The following is a 25836-nucleotide window of genomic DNA, read 5'->3' on the forward strand; positions in this document are numbered from 1 at the left end:
CCAGTTTCTCTCTTGGTGAGCGTATATGTTTGGTCGACATCACTGTAAATCAAATCAACAAAAGCACTTAGCAAAGTTGGACACCTTCAGCCAGACCATCAAATGTCACATTTACATAGTGACAGTCTCCAGATGGGAAGATCAGTGGCTGTTTAACATCCACTTCATATTCAACTCCTGAAATGTATTTGCAGCGTTGCATATGATTCCTTTTTCTTTAGTTGATACATATACAGAAAAGTTCCCCATATCATGTTACAGTCACCAACAATAGTGCGTGGATTCAATGGTGAGTACTCCTGCAGCTCACTATTTCAGCAGTCAACTATCTTCTGGCCACCTTTTAGTTTTTCATTTCTATTGCCTGAAATTAAAACATGTTGAATCAAACTTTTTCTTACTTCCCCATTTAGTAGCCAAGGAAACTACATCTTCAACTAGGGTTACCCACTTCTGACAACGCACTGTATTAAAAAAGGAAACCTCCAACTAAATACACCCTGGTACTTCAAATAGATTGCTGACTCGGGGAAAGGACACAAAAACATAAACTGCTTTCTTTAGTTTGGGTGAAGCAGAGAGGAGTGGCCCATACTATCTGGCAGATAATTACTAGAGGCGAAAATCCCATAATAACCATGGAAAAGAGCCACAGTGCTCCTCCTCGTCCTGACCAGTTGGAGACTGCAAAGGACAATTCCAGGTTTCTTCAATGCTTCAGGATGAATTCTCAGTGTTTAAACATGTTTTTGATTCAGTTTTAGTCAACTACAATTCCTAACTAACCTTACACTGAATGGTTTGTTACACAAAACCATCTGAGAAGTTGTTCTTGGAAACTGTTTATCATATTTATTATTATAATTATTATTTATACACACCTTCAAACAACCCAGGCATGTGTTGTGTAGCCACATGACTCAGAGCACACACTTTTCTCAACAGCATTAGCAGAAATATCCAGACTTAAAAATATTGAAATGCAGCTCTGAAATGCAGCTCTCTGTGGACACAAAAAATATGATGACTACATTCCTCCTCAATTTCATCAGTTTGTCATGATTAATGCAGCATTGGTTGATTTTTATGGCCACTTGCAAGCAGCGGAAAAAACTGAAAACACAACATTCATCCATGACTTACAGGTTAATACAACTGCTAAGACTGTCTCCCTCATTTCCCGTCGTCCCTCCACTTCATTCCACTGTTAGCATTCATTTGGAGTCACCTGATGAATATAAGTTCAGTATTTACCTTGTATCTCTGATTTGGTCTCCACCAACCCCTGAGAAAAATGTCTGGTTGTTTAGCTTTTAAATAACTCCACTAATGTCAACACATAGTTACTAACAATGTCAGCTGTTTTGTGCTGAGCAGGCAGTGTACAGTGGGTTTATCAGAGCTTTTTTTGCTCAGAGCAGTTGTAGCTGGAAAAAAAGTTAATGAGAATGGTTAGACAAAACAAAGACAGTAAAGTTGTGGGTCGTTAAACCAAAACAATGAGCTGGAAGATGCTAAAATGCTCCATAGAGCTAAAGGGAACTGCAGAGTTGGGTGATAATTCTCTGTGAGTTTGTCACTACAAACAACACCATTCACCCTGCGCATAGTCAATTTACCCATTGTTAGAACAAAATATTGATCAGTGCAGCTTTAAAGTTGTAATCTTTAAGATTTTAATCGTGGTTGATTTGCAATAGCAATAACTTAATACAGCTCTGATACAGTGTAAAGAGATTGAACAGTAAACAGTGAGGCTGTTATTAATTTGATGAAATTGAAGTGGACTACACGCTGCATCGATTTCCTGTGAATCTCTCATGCTTAAGTAGGCTAAATTCGGTGCAGGAATGGTGGACTCAGGGACGTTGGCTGGACTGTTAACCATCAGGAGCTGAGCCCAGATTCTTCTCCATCAAAAAAACTTTAAAAACATAGTTCTAAATAGACTGTTTCCTTTTTTTTTCTTGAAGGCGAGGGCTACACATTGCTTAAAAATGTGAAAATTGGAGAAGGAAGGAAGGGTTTGGATTGGATACCATATAATCTGCACAATAATATTCCAGCTACTTGAATGTCTCAAACCAAAACGAGTGTCATATCAGATACCTACTACCATTATTACTAGGCCTACATGATGGAAAATCCTCCAAATCCACAATACAATGGCAATTTCATGAATGAGAGTTGAAAACTGCTAACTACTCAAAGTGACTGAGTAAACTTTAATAATTTGGTTGCAAAATCAAGAAAATCAAATCAATATAAGAAGGGAAACAATCATAAGGTTAAATGAAATGAGTGAATTTATTTGCAATTACAAGCAAAGAAACAAATCACTGTGTTCTCTTCATGACCTCTATCACTGAGACCTGACACTGACCTACAGTGACGTGTGTATGACACATCTAAATCACTTTGATTCAGTGTTTATTTGTTTAATCTGACATCTCTCATGAGTGAGTCAACAACTGACTAACATTATCAGCTCAGCTAACGTTAGTAACTAAGCTGTGAATGTATGACATGATCAGAAAAAAAGTTGGATCGGTCATAAAACTTGCCTCTGGTGTTATCACTGTTTGAAGGACTACCAGGCCGATAAAGTATCAAACTTTTTGGCTAACCAACATGAGACTAGGCCTGTTTTGTTTCACAAGCCAAGGGGAGGCACAGCTAAGCTATCATTGCTAACGGTTAAGCTGGCTACAGGGCAATGCAAAATATGTTAGCTTTATATACCTTATGCTCTGCTAATATCATGTTCACATAACTTGGAACTCATACAGACATTTACACACCTTGTTTTCCTGGCTCAGCATGAGAGGATGTTTGTGCCACTGCTTCAGCTTCAACCTGTTTACTGGTAAAAAAAAAAAAATCTTCCATTTATATCCATATCCATTTTTTCCTCACACTGAGTGACTGTGTGAGCTAGCATTTGGCATAGTAACCCCATCAATTGAAGAATTGACAGAGACCTGTAAGCCAATAAGACACAAGTATTTTCATGTATTTTCCAGTAAACCATTTGGTCTTGCCTCCATTCTGTTCACTGAAGATACAAAATTACAACAGTGCCGTCTTCTTTAGTGACAAACCAGCTCAAAGTGGAGAATTATTCTTGGCTAAAGAAAACATTTTCAGGGCTACGGCCCCAAATACCCAGGCCAGGCAACGCCTCTATACTATATAGAGAGATAATTACTGAATATGAATACATTGAATTGCAAAAAGGGGGGGTTGATTTCATAAAAATCTTAAGGATTCTAACTTTAATATCAAGTTTTCCTATTAAATGATCACATGAACAAATAGATGATGGATATAACTCTAATATGTGCATGGCCTTCAATAGTCACACTGTGTTGCTGTGATTGGAGAGAGTAGTGTTTCAGATGCCCCAGAAGGGAGGGGGCTCATGGCTGAGCTGGTGTTTGTATCCTCTCCTCAATTTCCTGTCATGCTGCGATGCTCTGAAAGTTGATTCCCAGTGAGGTTGGGAGTTTAGGGCACTGTCGGCCCACTTGTCGATATCGCTCAGAAGAAACACGCACACACATGGCACCTTTGTTGGAAAGGCCAGCTGTAATGGGGAAGCACAGAAACCAAAAGGTGCTCCATTAAGGCAGTGGGGGGTGAGGGTAAGGGCGAGGGGGTTCTGTCTGAGGAAATCTTTGAAGGGGAATGAATGAAAGAAGCACAGAGGATTGATCCCACACAGTTCTCATTGTGACGCAGGCATCGCTGAACATGTAAATGTGTGACTTCAACTTGTGGTTGTCATCTTTTACATCAGTACAGTGTAGAGACAAGGAGAGGGCAGTCAGACAGTAATGGTGGAGAGTGAGAGTGGGAACAGGAGGAGGAAAAGGCACTTCCAGACTAGAGGAGGGTGTGAATGCCACACTGGGTGAAACTAAATCACGGCGGCAAGGCCAGAAATTTTGTAGGTGTCAAAATCAGTTAAATCCAATCAAATCCCCTGAAGCCTCTTGCTCTAAATAGACTCGGAGAGCTGATGGCATGTGGGTCTGTTGACAATAATGTGCAGTCATATTTTTTGGGGGCTGAAAAAAAAAACTGGTCAGATGTTTCAGTCAGAGTCAGATGCAAATTGCTTTAATGCTTACTGTTATCCAGCAGCATTTTCAAATGTATTTCAGTGATCTCACAGATATCTACTGTCTGCCTGAAATGTTTGCATTTTATCATTCTCGATCACAGATTTATTTTTGAAGCTGCAACTCACTGCCGGATGACAGGTTAAAAATAACATTTTGATTTTCTCCTCAAGGTTTGCATAAGGAACAGTATGTGACCAAATATCGCAGTAACATACAAAGTGCTGAGGGTACACCTGGGGCTAAGGCAGACAACATTTGCATCAAGCAGACACTTAGAGCTAATTTGGCAAATTTCAAAAGGTCTTGTCTTTTTTCAAAACCTGAGAGTGCTACTTTTTCTACCTCTCACCTTTTCCCACCTCTGCTCTTTCCTGCCTGTTCTTGTTTGTTCTGTTTTTATTTCTAGTAAATAAAAGAAGAGAAAATATCCAAAGCTGTGATTTTGTGTCTCCTAAACAGTCAAGTTTTAAGGTTCACTCTTGCCCTTGGAAACAACAACAATCTCACCTCAAGTTCTATTTAGTAGCTGTTGCAATGCTGCTGCATTGGGCTCAACTAGAGGAAAATCAGCACTCTCTGAAAGCACGTAACTATTTCTGTGTTGATGCTTCTAATATCTCAAGAGGAAAACCAACGTCTCTAGAGCGAAAATAACTCCCGTATCCTTGCAAAGGCTGATATACCCATACATCCTGTTTAGAAATGCAATCATGGGGAAAATTAGTTGCACAGTGATATCAGCACACTCATGTAAATAACCACAAGAGCATTATGACTGACAGGGAGAATGACAGAGATGAAAACACAGTAGAGGATAATTGATTGTGCAGACAAATACAGGTAAAGTAATTGCAGAAAGTCAATAAAAGTGATTTTTGATGTTCACGTATGAACTTATTTGGTATCTGATGCTTTCTTCAGATCCTCTTAATGAAACGTTCCATTATGAAGCAGAGGAGGAAAAACAACACTGCACTGGAGTTTCATAGCAGAGGAAATGAAAGCCCTGCAGAGAGGGATAACGTTCCCTCTGTAAACAGCCCGACTCTCCACAGCTCTTCTCTCCTCTTCAGTCCAATCCCTTACAAACAACACATACTTCTTCCCTGAGCAGGTTGGTGATACACTGACAAGCTGTTTAAGTTGAACTTGAAGAGTTTATTTCCAAAGCGTTGCACGGTACATCCGTTTTGAAAGGAGAAAGACATCATCTGCTCAAGTCCATCATTCAGTGCCTTTTAAATGTTATGAAGTATCCAGTCTGTGAAGATGTAGCATGTCATCAACTTCAGCTGATGTTAGTAGATATGATATGATTAGTAGATCATATCATATCACTCTGTAAAGCTTTTACACACAAACTAATGAATTGAAAGAGCATCTATTTTGTCGAAATAATTCATACAGTATCTAGAAAGTACATGTTATGGTGTATTTTTGCATTGTTAGTAGCAAGGCCTAACAATTTGGTCCTGAGAGCTCACCAATCGTGATCAATGTGACATGAAATTTGTTGTGATTATTCATGGTCCCCAAAGGATGATTTAGCAACGCTTTTTTTTTTATGAATCTGAAGTTTTCCAAAGAAGTTTCCTAAAAAGAACAAAGAGATTTTGTGACTTATTACGGGAAAAATAGGAATTTCCTTGAAAGAAAAGCTTCATTAACCTAACCTTCACCTAAGTTGAAACTTGTTTCTTGATATATGTTGAATTTTATACTTTTCTGTAGACATATTTTCACATTCTTGTGTGTTCAGCTGACATGCTGTGCACTGACTTGTTATCCTAACAATTAACTGTTATTAATTAATTAATAGGAAGTGTACTGGACACTGTCCCTGTTTTCCCTAAATTTAATAACACATTACATCTTTTTTTTTTCTCGGAAGCCTCTTGGAAATTATAAGAAAATAAATTGGAAATTTGAGACAGATGGTTTCTTAAGATTTTGTTAACCCCCTGACATTTCCTGTAGTGCCACCATGAGGTCAAACTGTTTACTTATACATAGGAAATAGCAAACTATAATCAGAAGACTTCCATTTAAGTTCACTGAGCTCATTCATGCTCACCAGAGGATGAACTATTTCTTCTTTTAGACTCCGTGTCCTTTTGTTTGATGCCACCCTCAACTTTGCACACAATACTGTGTGTCTCAAACTCAGACAGGCTGACATTAAATTTTTATGAACACATTCCTGCTACCAAGCGGATAAAACCCCATGACCAAAACCTCACTGAATGTTGTTTTACATGGATTTTCCCCCCAAAATTGATATACAGTGCTATGGAATAACAATAAAGTGGTGTGCAGTTCACTGCAACCCATTTAAGGTTTAAAATGTCAAATACAACAGTACACAAGCCTTTCATATTTATAGTTAGAGAAGTGGCTGCCTAAATATATGCATAAGGTATTTCACATGATAAACACAACATGAGCTGTGGAGAATCTCCTTTTAAATCCACATCTGCAGTACTGTAAAAAACAACACATTTATCTTGTTAACCCATGGCTGCACCTAGCCATGCAGATAGTTTTGGTTTTTTTGTGTTGACATTTTGAGATATCCATCTCTGAGATTTCTGCTGCCAAGCCAATAAAATGGAGGTGAATGGAATTCATCTGCAGAGTTTTCATTCATTTCATTCAACTACTTTCCCTCAAATATAAATAGGCTATGAAAACTGTTAAAACCAAGGTCTGTGGATTATCCTGAGGACAAAAGTAAATCTTCAGCGCCTTCAACACCACAAACAAAATTTCAATGCCATTCACTGTGTGCAAAACAGCCAGAACCTCTGCAGATAAAACCAAAGCTATCTTCATGGCTGGATATATTGGGGAAGGGGGGGGTGTTTTTTGTGAGATGGGTGACCTGACCCTTTAAACAATCCCACTCCTCATCCTTTTATCCCTCTCTGAAAGCCCATTGCTCTATACTTTTGAGTGACCACCCTCTTCATTATATCCTGCCCTGACATCCCGTTGAAACAGGTAACACATCACATTAAAGGTGGAACATGTAATTTCATTATTTAACTTCGACATCAAGATTGAATCTTGATTGAAGTGACCATAAACATGGACACATCACATGCATTGTAAAAACAAGAAAATGAACTGTGGAAATCAGAGTAGAGGATTTCCATCTCTCCATCTCGTACTATCCTTCTGTGCTCTATGAAGCATTGCAGTTTCCATGACAACCAAGCCCTTTCCTTGTTTTACAGATACTCACTATGGCGACCAAGGTGTTGTTGTACAGTAGGCAGGTCTGAGAGGGGAAACCACACACACATACTCACACACACTCACAAGTGTGCTGATACAGTACACTGACAGGCACCCACCCACACATTTGTGCACATACACACACACACAAACACACACACACACACACACACACACACACACACACACACACACACACACACACACACACACACACACACACTCTGATGCATGCTGAGACCTTCAAGGTCTGACATATAAATTGAGCAGAATAAAACAGAGTGAAGGTTAACTTTAGAGGTGCCAATACACTCTTTAAAATCAATCTTCCCTTTCCTGAGGGCTGTATAGTCACACACTTTTACCTGCAGTATCAAACATCAGCTTTCACAAGAAAATATGATTCCTAGTCTCCAGAGGGAAATACACCACAGAGAAAAAAACGACAAAAGCTTTCATAGCATCTAAAAGTGAGCCTGAACAACTCTGTTCTTCTGAAACTCCCAAAGTACACTACCCACAATCCTACTGTACAATCCAATTGTTATCTTGATGGCCTAAGACCTTCAGCCAGATCTTGTACCTGCAGCTGCGTCACAATAATAAAGTACAACCTTGAGTGTTTTATTGTGTTTCAACAACAAAAAGTTTAATTCAATTGATTTTATTTTAGGAATTTAGTTCCATCCTCTTAGAAAAAAAAATGTTGCTAAGCAACATCCATCTGAATACCTCCTGCATCCAGTAATTGTACCTATACATTTCCCTGGGCAAGATCATCCAGCTAACAATAATTAAGGAGAGGACGTGTTGACAAGTTGAAAATGTTTCAATTAGAGTGACAAATTTGCGCTTATTGCAGGGCTGTATGAATCTGTTTCATAAATGTGCAGAGACGAGAGCAAAAAGAAGAGAGAGTTCTGCAGAGTTCTGAGATCTGTCAGAAGCTGAGCTGCCACACAAAAACACACTGTTAGTGTAACCATTTTTAGCTAGCTTACAGCTAACATCTGTACAGTTGGTACATTGGCTGTTAGGGGCAAATCGTCACAGACTGTACAGATAGTCAAGTGCTCAAATTGGTGAAAATATGCTTCACTTTCTGTCAGAACACACCTGAAGTTAAGCGCCATGCTAGTCGTAGGAAGTTACAAAGAAGATGTCCAGAACATTGCAGCATTATTGTCATTTCACTGTTCTTAAAGTTCCACCAACATCAAGACAAAGTCTTATGAATCTTTTTTCTAGTTAGGACACTACACTGTCCTGTCAGTATGATGAGCATATGTTAGCTAAAAGTTGCCTGTTTAAACATGCAGCAGACACAGAGCAACATTAGCATTGATTTAGAGTTGTGCTTCTGGTCACCTGTCAAATTTAAGGTTGATAATTTGGTTTGGTGTCCACCAACTCCTAAGGAAAATATCTGTGCCTTGGACTTGTTGGATGTCCAGTCTTCTTTGTCAGCTAGTCACTAACTTTGACTGCAGATTGGTGCTGAGCAGACAATGTGCAAAGAGATTTTTTCAGCACCTGGATGCTGCTGAAAATTGGGTTCTTCAGAGTGTCAAATTTTGTTACATTTCTAATTATTCTTTTTCTGGTCAAGTTTATCTAAAAACCTGGTTCTTTGTCATCAATCTTTATCTTCATAATGGGGGACCTTGTCCATGATGAAGCAGCTTAAACACTGCATTGCCAGGTTTTGAACAGCATATTAAATATGTAATTTAAGGAACAATAGGACTCTAGACAAGTGCTATGGTGATATGAAACATGCATACACAGCCATAGTTACCTGTCTAATTCTGTCCATTACACTGTTCACCTGATCCCAACATACAAGACAGCCTTAAAGACTATAAACCCCTGGTTAAATCTATCAATGCATGGAAAGATGGCAGTATAGAAACACTGAAAGGTTGCTTTTTATGCACAGACTGGGATACCTTCTCTGGAGAGTTGAACCTGCCCAATGCCACAGAAGTTACCACAGATTATATAAAATTCTGTGTTGACGCTGATCTCAAAACAGACAATAAAAGTCAACCCCAGCAACTAACCTTACATCACAAAGGAGGTGAAGGACTATAACAGAAAAAACAGGCATTTAAGACCAGTGACCACCCACAACTAAAAACTGTACAAAAGGAGTTGAACCAGAGGCTCAAAGAAGCCAGGGAATGCCATAGGGGGACCATAGAGGAAAACCTCCAGAGTATGAACTCTAAAAAAACTCTGGAACTGGATGAAAACAGCCACCAACATGAAACCCACAAAGAAATCTTTGCATGTTACAGATGAACTGAATAAAGCTAATCAGCTAAACAGTTTTTATTAGCAGTTTGACAATTACAATTTCTCTTCTGAGTGCGACATGGTACTAGATGATATTGCTATTGATGATGTTGACAGGCTAGAGATTGACCTGTCAACAAGGTCTTTAAGCAAATCACTGTCAACAAGGCCACAGGTCCAGATGGTATCTCTGCTTTTCTATTAAGAACATGTGCAGATCAATTGACACCCGCCTGGTGTCCCATTTTCCAGAGATTTCCCTAGATTCTCACACTGTAACAATACAATGGAAAAAGGCAATCATCATACGTGTCCACAGGAGAATAATGATTTTAGACCTATTGCTCTAATCGCTGTTGTGATTAAGTGTATGGAGAAGCTCATGGTGAGCAAACTACAGCTGGATGTATGTGGACCCACAGCTAGATCCCTACCCGTTTGCAAACACCAGGCACTGATGATGCAACCAACAGTATAGTGCACTCAGTGACTAAACACCTTGACAATCCTAGAGCCTGTGCTAGATTGTTGTTTATAGACTTCAGCTCAGCCTTTAATGTCCTGCAACCTCATGTCCTCCTGAAAAGATTGCAGCAGATAAATGCCAAACCTTTCACTATTAAATGGTATCGCTCATTTCTGACCAACTGCACCCAGCAGGTCCGGGTGAACAGGAATCTGTCTGAAGCCCCTGACCATCAGCGCCGGCACCCCCCAGGGGTGTGTTAGTTCCCCAGTCCTGTTCACCTTGTACACCAATGAATGCACATGCAGCACTGCTAACAATTATAAAGGTTTCTGATGACATAGCTATCCTGGGTCTCATGTCCAACACACTATATACGGTTGTATACAAATATAAGCAGAACTTTGTCCAGTGGTGTGAGAACTTTTCCTCACCCTCAACATCAAGAGAACAGAGGAGATGCTGTTTGACCCTAAATCCATTGGAGACCACTCAACAGTGGTTATCCATGACCAGAACATAGCCCAGGTTGACTCTTACAGATACCCGGGCATACACATCGACATCAAACTGACATGGAGTGTATAGGTAGAAAATGTCTGCACAAGGGTCCAACAGCAGCTACACTTCCTTCGTAGGCTGAGGGTCTTTGGTGTCAACCAGATAGTGTTGCTCTTCTTCTACCATGCTGTAGCTGAGAGCATCCTGCAATATGACATCTCAGCCTGCTTTGGCAACCTCAGTGCTGTGTGAAAGCCCAAATTACACTGTTAACACAGAGAGCCATGAAAATCATGGGAATCAGGCAGCATCCTACACTCCAGACTGTCTTTGATGAAACAATCATCAGACAGGCCCAAAAAATTATTTAAGACCCCACCAATATTGTCCACCCTGAGTACCAGCTTCTTCCCTCAGGCAGACGCTTCAGAGTCCCCCAGTACAGGCTCAACCACTTTAAGAACTCCTCTGTCCCCCTGTCCATCAAATCCCTAAATGCCAAGCTAGCCAGAGGCTAACACCTGTAATGCTGCTCACATGTACACTTTATGATGACTCTATGTTGATGAGGCTGCTTTGCTCTTACTGTACATATTATGTACACCATTATGATGACTACAGGTATGATGGGCAGTGTGCAATTTGTTGGTTGATGGCAGTCTGTGCATGTCCTGTAGGGACTGTGTGTGTGCATTTGTATGGGTGACAGTCTGTATATGTACCATATGTATGCACTATGCTATTTTTATTTTTAACAGCAGATACTTCACGTGTCCAAGACAAATTTCCTTCAGGACAATAAAGTCTATCTTATTAAGAAATGTTTGTGAAACTACAGTATTGTCAGTACAGTCAGCCAGTGTAACAGACCAGCATACTAAATAGAAAAGATAAATAAATAAATAAATTTAGATAATATAATTTCATAATGCAGTTTTAATGTGTCAAAATGCTACTAAGACAATCTGCAATTTGATTAGAATAACATGCAACATGCACCATACTTAGATCACTACAGTTCACAAATCACTCAAAATGTCTCAAAAATGTGTTATTTACCTATGTGCTGCTGTTTTTAACACAAAATTAACAGCGAGAGAAAGAAATGGCAGGACCACAGTATGTTTTTGAGTACTATAATACCGTAACAAAGTAAAAATCCCACTTTTTGGTGTCAATGTAATTAATAGTACAACTCTGATATGATGGAGGTAAAAAAAAAAGAAAAGAAAAAAAGGAATTAAGTCATGTGAAATTTGTTTGTGCCGCCTTGTTTGTTGAATTCATCCACCTTTGCTTCTGCGGGTAAATCATTCTCTAGTTTCCAGGCAAAACAACAGACATACTGGTGTTACAGATGAACTATAGCAGTAATGACTTCCTCTCCATTTAATCTAAACGTGTACAATGAACACAGATTAAATATCTTGTCCATGTGAGGAAGGCTATGAAGAAGGATGGGTTTTGTTTGGGAGCACAATGCCCCCTACTGGTTTAATTCCTTTACCTTACTCAAGGAGTCTTCCACACTTGTGATTTCTATCCAGAACAGCCCCACCAGGAAAAGGGTGTTGATGACTTTCCTTTTTTTCAGAACACATTTATAAAGCACTGTGTTGTAGAGATGTACTATCGCATAGCTGCAGGCAGGCAGAGACCTGTGGCAGATGAGAGATTTGACATTCCACCTTGAGAATGCAAGAAATCACACTGGCAGCAGATTACCATCAGGCAGCCAGGGGTCTGGTATGCAACATATGTCTCAGTTTGGGAAACAAATGTGAACTGCAGGAAAAACTGTGAGGAAGTTTATAAGGTTTAGTGTGTCGTAGAGGGTCAGAGGTCAACTGATCTGAGGTTTTGAAAGACAATATGGCCAGATTCCTTTTCTGCATATTTATATTCAGCTCTAATGCCATACAGAAAGAGTGTTAAATCTCTTTCAGGGATTAAATTTACATATACGAGGTGAATGTGTGCTAGGAAATTGTATTAAACTGATTGAAGTTAAAGATAAGACCATTTCCTGGGGAGGCATAATGTAATGTTATGTAATGTTGTATTTTAACTCTGCATCGGGGAGTAAATCAACTGCTGTTGAAGGTAGTCAGGGTGGTCTGCAGTACATACTGTACCGCACATGCTGTGATGTTTTCAGTCTTAACAAAACAGTATTTTTATTTTTACTTGTCATCACATTATGTTCTTAGGGTGATTTCTTAGAGACCAACTGGAAGAAGAATAAATCAGAGGGGAAGCAAACATGAGGAACTGGTGGAGCTTTAATTCACTGACCTGTTTTTTTTTTTCAGGTTAAGTATGATGTTTACAGCAGATTCTTATAAATCAGCTTTTCATATTTTACTATTAACTAAGCTTCAAACTATAAGTATATTGTATGTAATACATCTGTATTAGAATAGTTTATCTGTTATAAAAGTGCCACTTTCTGGCCTTTATAAAGGGTTTATTAGCTTTAATTAACAGCTTTATTAGCCATGGCTTTATATATCATTTATAAGCCATTAATAAAAATGACTTTTGGGTTGCCAAGTTGTGGAAAATCCTCCTTCAGCATCAAACTTGCATTGTCTTTTTGGCTCTTTAGTTCATCATGCAACCCCTCCAATGGACTGTTCAACCACTTCTAGAAAAGGGATGCAGGGTATCGGGACCAACTTTTTAAAATACTTGGTTTGGTTGTATATCTTAGACCTTTTTACTGATTTCCTGATTTATCTGGCTGATGCTGTTGTTTTCGCAATATTCCAACACCACTTACTTTCTTTTATACTAGAAAAACTGCACATTTAAAGCTGCACTAATCAATATTTTCGTATTAACAATGGATAAAATTACTATGTGTAATGTGAAAGGGGATGCTCGCATTGACAAACCCATAGAGAATCATGACCCAACTCTGCAGTTCCTCTCAGCTTTATAGAGCGTTTTACCATCTTTTAGCTCATTGTTTTGATTTTATGGCCCACAACCTTACTGTTTTGTTTCACTCTTACTTCTATCATCAACCTCTTTTCCAGCAACAGCAGGCAGCTGTTTTCAATGAAAAACACTCTGATAAACCCACCTGCAAAGCCCTAAATGGCTGACAGACAAACTTAGCAACTAGTTGGTGAATATATTGGAGCATTAAACAGCTAAAGAGCCACATATATCTCTCAGGAGTCAGTGGAGACCAGAAGAGCTGAAAGGTGAGTTAATATGGGATTATAATCACCAGGTGGTCATTAACACATCTCTAAATGAATGCTAATTTTATATCTGCTGAATGTGTAAATAAGCAACTGTTTGCTAACACATTCACCATATCAACTTTAAAAGGTAATATTACTGAATGTCAGTGTTGTGTTTATCGCTTACAGCTTGATGTGTTGCACTCAAGTACCCAAAAATCAGTTAATGCAGCGTTAAAATATGTTTAAAAAATTGACTAATGGCAAAAAAGAATATCTATCATCTCCATGAACAGCACATCAGTTCCAAACAAGTCATTTTTTGCCATTTTGGAAATAACTGTGAACATTTCAGTTTGACAGGCACATTCAGACTGAGAAGTAGTCTAAGAAATATCTGAGTGATGATGCTATTGTTTGAAGAGTAATAAAGTGTGAGCGTGTGTGCAGTGACATATTCATGACTGAATGTGTTTCATATTACCTCTGTAGCATTAGTGCTTAACACAATTCATTTCAAAGCTTGACGTAAAGTGGGAAGCGGATGAAAGGAGGCGCTGGAGTCCAGCAGGTTTTCTTCTCTGTGGCCTTGTGTTGCCAGTCAGCTTTTAGCACCCTGAGCTTCATGCCAAGAGGTATAAAATACAGTAGTAATCCAAGATGAAGGGATTTTGAGATTATCACTACATACTCTGAAAGTTGCGTATTTCAAACAGGACTTTTAAAAAGTAGAGTAATAGCCAGGACCTCTCTTGCAGTGACCATAAATGGAGAAAAGCATTCAAATCTGGCCATGTGGAGCTCATTGGATGACTTATGAAAGTGGAATGCACAGCCAGGTATAATAAAAGTTGTTACCTTTAATAACATAAATCTTGATTTTTCAGACAAAAGAACAAATGTACAGAAAACAAAATAATATTGATACTAATAAATTACAGAAACACATGAGATGCATCACACTTCTCACAAATAAGCAGCCAGACATTAAGATCACATGACGACCAAATTTACACACCTGAGGCACACAAGAGGGGTTGGTTTTCATGCCACATTTACACCAATATACAGAAGAGTAACGTTAATACACTTAAAGTACCACACAATACCATCCACCATTCAGCAGAGAGAAAGGGACACACTGGACTGAAAGATCGGCGACTAAACCCGTGCAATGACAGTATTTCTCTCATTTACAAACGCCACATTTAAAGTGGACTAGATTTCCTTGCAGTAGTAGCTGTATTTAAATGGCAAGTCTCTGTGGCTGCATATTGAATTCAGTTTTCCAGCTCAACACACCCACAGTTGAGCCTAATGACTCAACTGTGTCACAATCAAAAGATAATCACAATGTTAAACATAGCAGAGTATTGCCTTTTCTCAAAATAATACATCAGATTTGACAGAAATCATTTCATAAAAAAAAGATGGGGGTGAAGTGATGAAATTCAATCTCAAATTTTGTGAAATGAGCACAACTTGTAGTGTCTGTGACGTCAGCTGGCGGCTTTGGAAATCTAGGAGTTGATTAAATTCAGGGAGGAAGTCTGAGTGGAGCTGAAGCTGTGATAGTTGGTGGCACAAAAAAAAAAGAACAAAAAAATGAGGACCAGGGCCGGATTAGCGGGCTTTGGGGCCCAGGGCTAAAATGAGCCATGGGCCCCAAATGGCCCACCTGTTCCTCCAACTCTCTGTGCATTGTGTGTGTATCCTGTTGCCTTTAAGACACAGTGTGCACAACTGGCTACAAGTGGCAGCTTCATTATATGTACTTTATCAGGCAATTCATGAATATAAATACATAAATAAAAAGCTTCTCTAGCAAATCTGGTGGGAAATTAAGATCATCTAACGACTGGCTATTGATCAGACATCTTTAAATTGACATCAAATAATCTTTCGTCACTTTGGTCAATATGTGGACATTTTAAACGCAATTGTATTTAGGAATATGCACCATGTAAGCACAATATCAATTCAAATGATAAAGGTAGACTATTACATTTTTAGATTATCATTATTTCAATTTATATTGTGCTTTAGTCATGCACATTATAAAACAGTTTTGCCCGTTTTTAAGTCCCATGCTAGGGATGAACAAAGTTATTTAAGTTACTGACTTGAAATGAAATGAACGACCACATACAGTACCAGACAATGATGCTGGGGGCCTTCAGGGGCCCTGGCGGTCTGGGAAGCTGTGGCAACAAAAACTTCAGAAAAGCTTTAAAGAAAGGTGAGGTCTCAGTGATGAAATGTGGCGATTTTGAAAATTATGGAGTCCTAAGGTTATGTTTGGGGAGTGTTTCAGTGACTGAGATGTTGTTACATTATAGTCTGGTTGCTGTCACATGCAAAGCTCTCACAGTCTGCTGCCTCTGCTCTGATGTTTTGGCTCAAACAAGTTGAAACAGAAACAAGCAGCAACTCCCATCTTCAATATCCCCTCATGTTGACATCACAGACATAACGTTTTTTTGTTTTTCTATAATTCACGTATCAAACTAATCCCTTCCTGTTGAGGGAACAGATTCCTCTCACTTTTCATGCACGGATCATATCAATTTCAATCAAAAACACTGCTCATTTCACAAGATATTTTCCAGTACTACCACTCCAAAGTCAGTCTCTGCAAAGCATTGCTGAACTTGAGGTAGTTACTAAACTTTGCAGCTCAATTCGAATTGAGTCAAATCCAAAAAAAAAATCAAGTGTGTTAAGCTTTAGCAGCTGAATGGGAGACTTTATCTGGCTGAAAAAAAAGCAGATCATCATCTAACATGTGGTCACTTATAATAATCTATCCAAAAGAGATGAGCATGAATGTATGACAACAGTTTGATCCCAACTGTCAAACACAGAGAGTGATAAAACTGAGAAATCTGACATCAAAGTTTATCTTTCATCCTGACAGAGGCACTAGTAACAGATCATTGATCAGGTGGTTTGATTTCAGTTACTGTTGTTTGCCTCTGTAGGACAGGACAGTCCACCTCATGTCTTTAAAGTTATCGAACACAGTGATTTAAGTTAATATGTCAGTTTATGAGCGACGTCACAGCCATTATTGCATGGCACATAAGGGATAGTAAATCCTTATGGTTTGGTTATGGCTTATCACACTGCAGTATTAGGTACTAACTGGTAGGCATCTTTACAGTAAAGACAAAACAATGCTTTAAACCTTAAGGGGTCTTACAATGAAATGCAAATTTGGTCCATTTTAACACAGTGCCAAAGGTGATGAACTAGTTGCAAAAGTGCTCAATGACAAGACACTGATTCCACGAGAAAGCTTACTGCAGATCAGGATTTCACTTTTACAAACAATCCTCTGAGGCAGCACTATAACAACCAGTGATTGGTTCTGGTTGGATGGAGCAAAAGAATCATAATTTTGGCAAAAAAGGAAAATATCACTGGCAAAGACTTTGTGATGGAAGGTGGGCAGCAAGCTAAGTGTTGTGATTCTGTGGCTCTGTGACAAATTGAGAGTAAATGCAACCAATCAGATTATTTTTGCCTCCAAAGCAGCAATTAATAGAAGTGTCAATACAATCTGAATCATTTCTTAATGTGGTTGATGTTACAGTGAGCACTGTAGTGTGTATTCGTGAAGATAACACTTTATTAGCACTGTGAACAAACAATGTTAAAACAACAGTTAGACATTTAGGGAAATACATGTATCGGATTTCTAGTCCATTAAATATAAGGCTACAGCCAGCCACCGCGATTAGCTTAGCTTAGCACAAAGACTGGAGACAAGGGAAATAGCTAGTCAGGATATTTCTGGATATTTTGAATCTTACAAAACCTGCCTACCAGCACCTCTAAAGCTCACTAATTAACATGTTACATCTCATTTGTGTAAGCCGTACAAAATGAAAAGTGTAAAAATGATAAGTTGCTAATAATGTGCTAATTAGTGAGCTTTAGAGGTGTTGGTAGGCAGATTTTGTTCCCTTTTGATAGAGACATGCTAGCTGTTTCCCCATTTCCAGTGTTTATGCTAAGCTAAGAGTCGTAACAATCTTCTTATCTAACTCTCAGCAAGAAAGCAAATAGGCGTATTTCCCAAAATGTTGAAGTAGTGCTGTAAGTTTTTCATGTCACTGCCAGTGAGACTGAAAGGCAAAGTTTTAAGCTTCAAGGTTTTAAATCAAACTTGCATGAAAACCTAACAATTATTATTAACATAATTATTGCAAATATGGGCAGTTTTTCTATTTTTTGTTGTAGTCATTATTAATCATAATGGCTAATTTACAACTATACACACACACACACACACACACACACACACACATACACACCCACACACACCACCATACATTTTATACAGCTTCATGCATTTAAATTATATTTACCTTAAAAAGGGTCCATATTATTTTTATGATTATTATTATTATTATCATCATTATTGTTATGGTTGTTGTTATTATTATTAACAATTGTATTACTTTAAAAAGAACTATAAGAACTTCAGACTTTGGATTAATGACAGGTCCATTTAAACTGCATGTCAACCAGTAGTATATTCATGTCCTCTTTGTAAAAAGAAACTGAAGTCACACTGATATTTCAGTCACTCTGACACCTAATGACACTAACTTTCTCTGAATCAAATATAAAAAAGTAATCTAGGTTTATTCAGGAATTACAGAGATGTTGATAATTTTCCAGCAAAAAGAGCCATAAACTGATTGTTATTGTGCTCTGCACAGAAATCTGAAGATAGAGTCACTCCTGGTTTTTTTTTTTGTTTATTTTATAACAGTTTTCTTTATGGGCCCTTGCTGTTCCCTTATAATAATATAGTAATAGTAATTTTATGATATGTACCTGTATGTGTTTTTAGGAAGGTTCCTTGAAAAAACTTAATTTGGTGCTAATTATAAAGAAAAAGGAGACAGTATTTATAGTTGGTGTACGTTTAAGTTTTTTCTTTTACTAAAGTACAGTAGTTTTATATACAAAATTGGAAAATAAGATTTCCATTAAATAAAGGAATATTTATATGTATCCAAATGTATCTTCAGTCAGTGACAGTTAATAATGACTGAAAAAAGTGATGGCTACAACATAATGTACGCATGTCTCAATACTGTATCAGGTGCTTCAGAAAGAAGGCAAAAAAATACAATTTACTACAATTTGTTACAAATTTACTACAATTTGTAGACAATATGTTTTCATCAGTTATGCTATTACTGACGAATACATAAAGTCAAAATGTTGAGGCGTTACTAACTAACTTGGAGCATCAATTTAATGTAGCGATGCCTTTCTTTGGAGGGAATCAACAACCGCCTGAAACTGTGCTAAACAAAGCAACTACTACATCGTTTCATTTTTCTGGATACTTACTATGAGTACTTTCTCAGAACATTGTCTATATCTTTGCTAGAATTTGCACCAAATTAAACAGTCCTTTACAGGAAACTTCCTGGAATTATTATGAAGAAATATTGGGACCCATAAAATAAAGTGTTACTATTGGTTTTGCTGCTTTAAAGAGTACTTAAGATCACAAGCTTGTGGTGGGTTTCTGTTAGGAAATACCAATTCGACTCTACAACATTCACTAAACATTTGCATGCAGTTCCAAAGCAGGATGAATATTTGAAGAGGCTGTCTGCTTTTGCTGCTACCACTGCAGATGTTGCATACACATCATTTGACCAAGATGAAAATGAACACTTTCAATGATAAATTATCTGCAGTCTCATTAGTAGTAGAGAATAAAGTTATAGGCTGCGATGTTATACAACCAAACCTCTTCTTTCTCAGTGGAAATTTAGGTTCTTTAAAAGTCTCTAAATATTACGTCCTCATTGTTCGCCTTAAAACACACAGCAATAGTAGGTATGATACAAATCCCCCACAAAAAATATTCCGTAGTGCTATTCACAAAGCACAACACACTAAATAACGAAAAAAGAAGGACTGGAGGAGAAGATCTGAGCTGTGATGGAAGACGATGGCTGTAAGCCAGTACAGCATTTGCACCTTGTGAAATCACAAGCTCAAAGGTTGATTAGCTGTGTGATTGTTTTCTTGACCCAGTGCGTGGGGGATTTTTTTTTTTCGGTTTTATTAAAAAGCACTTTGGTAATGTCAGGCCAAGGTAGAGGAGTCACTACGTAAGCCAATATGTGTCTACAGCACACGGATGTCTGAGAAATGTGGCTGCTGGCAAGATGCTCAGAATCGCTGGTGAGCTGTGAGGATTCAGTACATTTCTCATAAGTTAACTGGAACAGTTTAAGATAAGAATATTGCCGTAGACATCTGCAAATGTTTCGGAAGCTGCATGTCAATTTAAATAATTTAAATGAATTATAAATAAATATATATATATAGACAAATCAAACATGACCAGATAATAAACAGTTTCACTGGTTGGACAAACTGAATGCAGAATAACGACAATATCCCAAGCAGTACGAGCTAGATTATGATTATTTACTGTAATTATTTACCACTAGAAAGGCCAAGTTGTTAATATCTGACTGCTGATCTTAGTTTTAGGGATCAGTCACATGTTTGGGTTGATTCTTTCTGAAATAGGCTCTCCTCCTACCATGAGCCCTTCAGTGCCGTTCAATAAAAACACAAGGGATTATGGGTATAAGGAGTGGGTTGCAGTTCCATGTCTGCAAAGATTTAACAAGAGAAAGGCTGGACTGATGCTTATATGGATCTATTTCTTCATCTGGTCTTAACTGGTATGAACAGCAGAGAAGAAACAGACAGGACAATCAATCTGAGTAAAAGTAACAGAAATTTAAATGGGGTTTGGTTTGATTCTGACTTTGAGGTGACCTCCTACATCTCTAAGAATCTCCTGTAAGGAAGACAAATATGTCAGTTTAACAATACCTTTACATGGTTTTTTCCAACACCTACCCTCTGTGTGTCTGTTCATAAATCACCAGAGGAAATACAGGTGATGACTATATTTGACATCTTCAGTCAACAGCTTGGTGGCCTTTGTCTCGGACACCTAAAATCAGTTGGCCTTTCAAGTGGTAAATTTATCTGTGGACAGCAGGTGTTAAACTTCACAAATACTTAGGAAAGAAAAATAACAGGAAGCTGAGGCTGTGAGGAGGAAGGAGACTCCTTAACAGATTAACCAGTCAGGTTTTTCTTTTAACCTGACAACTGACAGAAAGCAGAAGCGTCTGAAGAGGCTCTTAGTCGGAGAAGAGGCTGGCAAAGGACTGTCGGAGGCTGCGGATGGTCTCAGCTTTGGCCTCGTCGTCGGTCACGTTTCCTCGTAACGTCTCTGTGAAGGTGTTGGTCAGCGATTGGGATTTGCTGTGTGGTAAACAGAACAGTAGTTTACTTTCTGCTCTTTTTCAGTAAGACAGGAAGGTGAAAGGTGAAAAGTGTTCCTTCTGAATGTAACCTTCACTCCACAAATGTTCATTAAACTGATGTAGTTTTTTTCTGCATGTAAGTGTTGATTTAAAGGAGACAGTTTGTCAGCTGACTCCATGTCTCCACCTAGTAGCAGCATGAGGCATTACATTATCTTTGTGATATTACTGGAACTTCTGTCTGGACCTACTTTAGCTGTGGTGACTGTTTCTGAGCCCCAGGTCCGGCGGTGGGGATGGGCCCAGGCTGGAAGGCCTGACTGGGTGAGGTGTTGGCTGACCGGGCTCGCTGTGGTGAACCCTGGGCTGACTGGGAGGGAGAGGCGGAGGCAGAGCGGTGTCCCCCTGCAGTGCATACACACACACACACACACACACACAAACACACAAACACACATATGTCAGTTTTTGACCCTAACACAGCAGCAGCAAGTACTGTTATAATAATAAAGAGAGTATTTCTTACCTCGTCTGGGCTGTGTGGTCTGTGGACAGAGGGATAAAGAGAGAAACACACTGATATAGTTAAGACAGTAGAGGAGGTTTCAGATGTATAGCATATATTTCAGAGACTGTTATTCCACCTAATATTGTACTGTTATTGTACTGTTGAAGTTATATTTCCTGGATAAAATCTGTGAGATAGCAGTAATGAAGTGGCACATTAGATGTAGTGATGATGCTTAAGTAATATAGTACCAGCACAAATATTAGCAAAAGTAATCATAGTAGTTACTATATACAGGGCCGTAGCCAGGATTTAAAAAATACTGAGGTTATAGTCAAAATTCCCCCAAGTCACATCTCCCAGATACTAAAAACAAAGATTTCGATATTTTATTGATTCAGTTTGCTGTTCAGTTACACCTTCTGTAGGCTTAATTTCCCAACATGAAGGTTTCTGGTTAGACGCTAACTGCATCTCATTGTTAAGTACTTGTTAAATGACAATCTAATCTGATCTAATCTAATCTAATATTATTGACAGGCTTAGTAATATTATTAGTAATAGTAGCAATGGTAGTAGTAGTAGTAACAGAAGAAAAATCAGTGATGGTATTAGTAATGCTATCAATGGTGGTAAATAACATTTTTGTTTATAATAGGAGTTGAATGATAGCAATTTTATTAGTATTAACAGCGGCAGTATTAGTAGCAGTTGTGTGTACAGAATGGTAATAATGGGTATAGTAGCAGTAACAGTCATAGTAGTATGATAAGTAGTACAGTTGTAGTAATGATAGTAGCAGTAGCAGCAGTTTGAGGTATCAACAGTACTTTTCATATCAGTAGCAGTAGTTACAGCAGTAGAATTTATTATGGTAACTGTTTAAAGCAAATGTGTCAGATGTACCTTAACAGAGGATGGCTGAGGTGTGGAAACTCCCAGCAGAACCTGCGCCATCTTGTTGATGACTAGCTCTGTGATCAGCTGTTTATCTTCCTCCACATGTTCACCAATCAGAGACATGGAGCTGTCCATCACCTACAGAGAGAGAAAAAACAGCCTCCTGGATGGATGTTTCCTAAATCTACTGACAGTGTGGAGTGACAGCTCTTCAGCTGAGGCCCAACACCATTCCTCCACTAGATGGCAGTGTTGTATCTTTTATTATACAAAGATTAGATATTGTATATGCTCTCTCTCAGGTCCCAGATTATGTCAGTGATAATGGACTCAGTGGAGTCTTGCCAGTAATGATAGTTATTTTATATAGATTACATATACAATAATGTTCTGCTATGTAGTGTGTGACTGTTGAGTTCAGAGGATGCAAGTTATAAAAACTCTGCTGATTTTAAATACAATTTATGGCCGGATGCACTGAGCATGACACTAACTTTTCTGTTTGTTCCCATGCACTGTCATGCTCCTCAGAAAGTCCCTCATTCTACATCTGTCCTACTAAACTGTAGTGAGACCCTGTAGAAGATTAGCATAAGAGATAATTTTCTCCAATGTTTGCTTTTTTCCCCTCTTTTATCTCTCATAATTCTCCAGCCTCTCAGCCACAAGAGCCATCAATCACGTGAATCAAAGTAAAAGTGAAACTTAAGTTGTTTACTCTGCATGTGCAGCCTGAGATAAGGTACTGCTACATGAGATGAAAAAGTTGTGAGTCACTGACCTATCCTCCATTTAATGTTGTAGATAAGTGAAATGGCATATTTCAGTGCATGTCTTATCTTTTAAAGTATTATTTTTCTGTGCCACCCTGTGCAAAAAGGGAGAAAAATTAGAATTTCCAGTGAGTGAACGATAAAATGTGACTCCATCTGTAAATATTATGTTGCCCCGGGCATGACTTGGAAGGGCACAGACCACATCCATTGCCACACAAATAATTAACCTCAAAAAAAAAAAAAAAGAAAGAAAGAAAAAAAACAACCAACAACTTTCCCACCACTTCAGCTCACATGCACGTACACGTGTACTGGAGAACCACAGAAGCACATGGAGCTTGGAGACCCGCTGTCCTCCTCCCTGAAGACCAAAACAAACAGCAGCAGAGAAGTGTGGCTGCTGGCACTGCTGGCTTGGATGCAGATGCCCAGTGCAGCGGATGGGGCTGCTGCACCGCGCCCCGACCACAGGCTGTAAACACAGCGCCACGCATGCATGCATGTCCTGATCCGTTCGTACACAGTGTACGCCAAGCACAGCCCGACCATGTGCCACAGAAAGCATGCAGGGATCCCGTTCCAAACAGTGCACCAATTAATTTCACTGAATGGGCTTCCCCATTCTTTCTCTGGTTGAGGTTGTTTTTATTAGTGGCATCAATTCAATACAATTCAAAATACTTTATTTGTCCCTAAAGTGGCAATTCGTGACAGGCAGGTTTGCAACATAAAACACACAGATCAGGTGGTGTTTGGTTAGATTGAAATGTGTGACCTTTGATGGCACAAGACATTACTGATGTACACAAAGACTTTGCAGAGCCAGGGACTTGCTGTTGCTAATGTTACACTATTAAAATGGTCTATATAGCAGCTGATAAGTTGCACTTGGGGCTTATTTCACACCACAAAAACCTAAGAGGTCCACTTTTAGAACCATTTACAGAACCATTTAAAGGTCAGATGAAATTCGGTTCAGGGAATCTATAGTTCTACTACTATATCTATCCTTAAATTGTAGCCTAAAGACCTCTGAATCACCTCCCACATCTGTAATTTATTCAGTGATTCACTGGTGTTGCACCCACTGACAGCTGTTGGTTGGAGAAACAGTCAACCAATCAGAGCTTTGTAGGCGGGATCAAGAATGTCAATATCATCTTCTTGCGTAGCCAGCTAGATACCTAGCTAGATCCATGAAACATAGTGACAGAAAAATGGCCACAAAAATGACAATAAGCAGGGATGGTATTGATGCTGTACAAGAAATAACAACTCTTACACTCTCATATTTCCTCAGATGTCATGAAAAACCTTAAATGCTCCTAGCAACCACTATTACAGCTTCTGTGCTGGCTGAAAATGACGTTGGCGGGAAGGATACGTCACTCACTACCTCCACTCCCAACAAAAAATTGGCTAACATGAACATGATGTCAGATTGAACAAATTAATTAAAACAAAATGGCAATTCAGTCTGAATATGATATGTAAATCCCACGCTTTTTGGTCTTTGAAGGTGCCAAAGTACTTAATACACTTACCACAGTGTATAAAAGCTACATCCAATAAAAATATGACATAGATTTTGGTTAAGGCCCAGGCAGACCATTCTTGATCAAGCCCCTCCCAGTGCTAAACTCTGTCCCATGATATTGTTTCATGTGGAAACATGGCAAACCACAAAGGAAAATTAAAATCTCCATTAAATTTGACTTTCAAGAATGCATGGAACAATCCAAATCTGGAGAACTGAAAGAGCTTTTAAAATCCCCTCTGTGTTCTTAGGTACCAATGTTTTTGAGATTTTTAGGATCATACTGATCCACACAGAACCACTACCCTTTCCAAAAAACCCTTTAAATCCCTTCCTTTTCTGCGTGTACCCAGATTCTTGGCTAGGGTTTGGCGGTGAGGTGGGGTGTGGCACGGTGTTTTGGCCAGTTGAGTCATCACCACATGGGACTGAGCAGAGGCCTGGCAAACAACCACCAGGCCCCACTTCAAACGGTGTGTGGTGGCAAGCAGAGCTGGGATCCACCCTGCTGATTTATTAGGATACAGAGTCATCTAGCAGAAGACTGGGACTGCCACTGGCCTTTTCAGCACTGGAACACAGAGGTGTTATTCTGCACTTTTATTGAGCTGCACAGTGTTCTGTCTGGACAATGTACCCTGCTGTATGGGAAAGTTCACAAAGCACAACATGTGAAATGTGTTCATTCAAAATTATGGTGCAGTTGTGGTACAGGGATGGGCACAGGGTAATGTTTTCCTAGGAAAACAACTTGATAGTTGCATTTATACCCCTCCCTCTTGCTAGCTTGATGGTTTTTATGATTTATGCTACTTCTGTCTCATTCAAGTAGCTCATGAATGTCATATAATGAAGAGTCATGGCTCATTCTGTCATGAAAATCATGTCATGGTATTGAGTCAAATCATGAACTGTTGTGTGTGTTGTCTTGTCATATCATTATTGAGTTACATTGTTTTTA

General features: G+C 38.8%; 1 protein-coding gene across 8 annotated transcripts in view; it reads right to left on the reverse strand.

Moving 5' to 3' along the window:
• Nucleotides 1–17841: 17841 nt before the first annotated feature.
• The window catches only part of LOC121890991 (synapsin-3-like), a 117492-nt gene continuing 109497 nt past the window's right edge, over nucleotides 17842–25836 (reverse strand). For all 8 annotated transcript variants that reach the window (XM_042403681.1, XM_042403685.1, XM_042403686.1 and 5 more), the window contains 4 exons: nucleotides 22569–22700; nucleotides 21681–21699; nucleotides 21406–21559; nucleotides 17842–21152 (listed from right to left, as the gene is read on the reverse strand). In XM_042403681.1, the coding sequence (XP_042259615.1) occupies nucleotides 21029–21152; nucleotides 21406–21559; nucleotides 21681–21699; nucleotides 22569–22700 (429 nt within the window). In that variant the 3' untranslated portion in view covers nucleotides 17842–21028. The remainder of the gene's footprint in view (nucleotides 21153–21405; nucleotides 21560–21680; nucleotides 21700–22568; nucleotides 22701–25836) is intronic.

Source organism: Thunnus maccoyii, chromosome 23, assembly GCF_910596095.1.
Source record: "Thunnus maccoyii chromosome 23, fThuMac1.1, whole genome shotgun sequence".
In the NCBI taxonomy this organism is placed as follows: Eukaryota; Metazoa; Chordata; class Actinopteri; order Scombriformes; family Scombridae; genus Thunnus; species Thunnus maccoyii.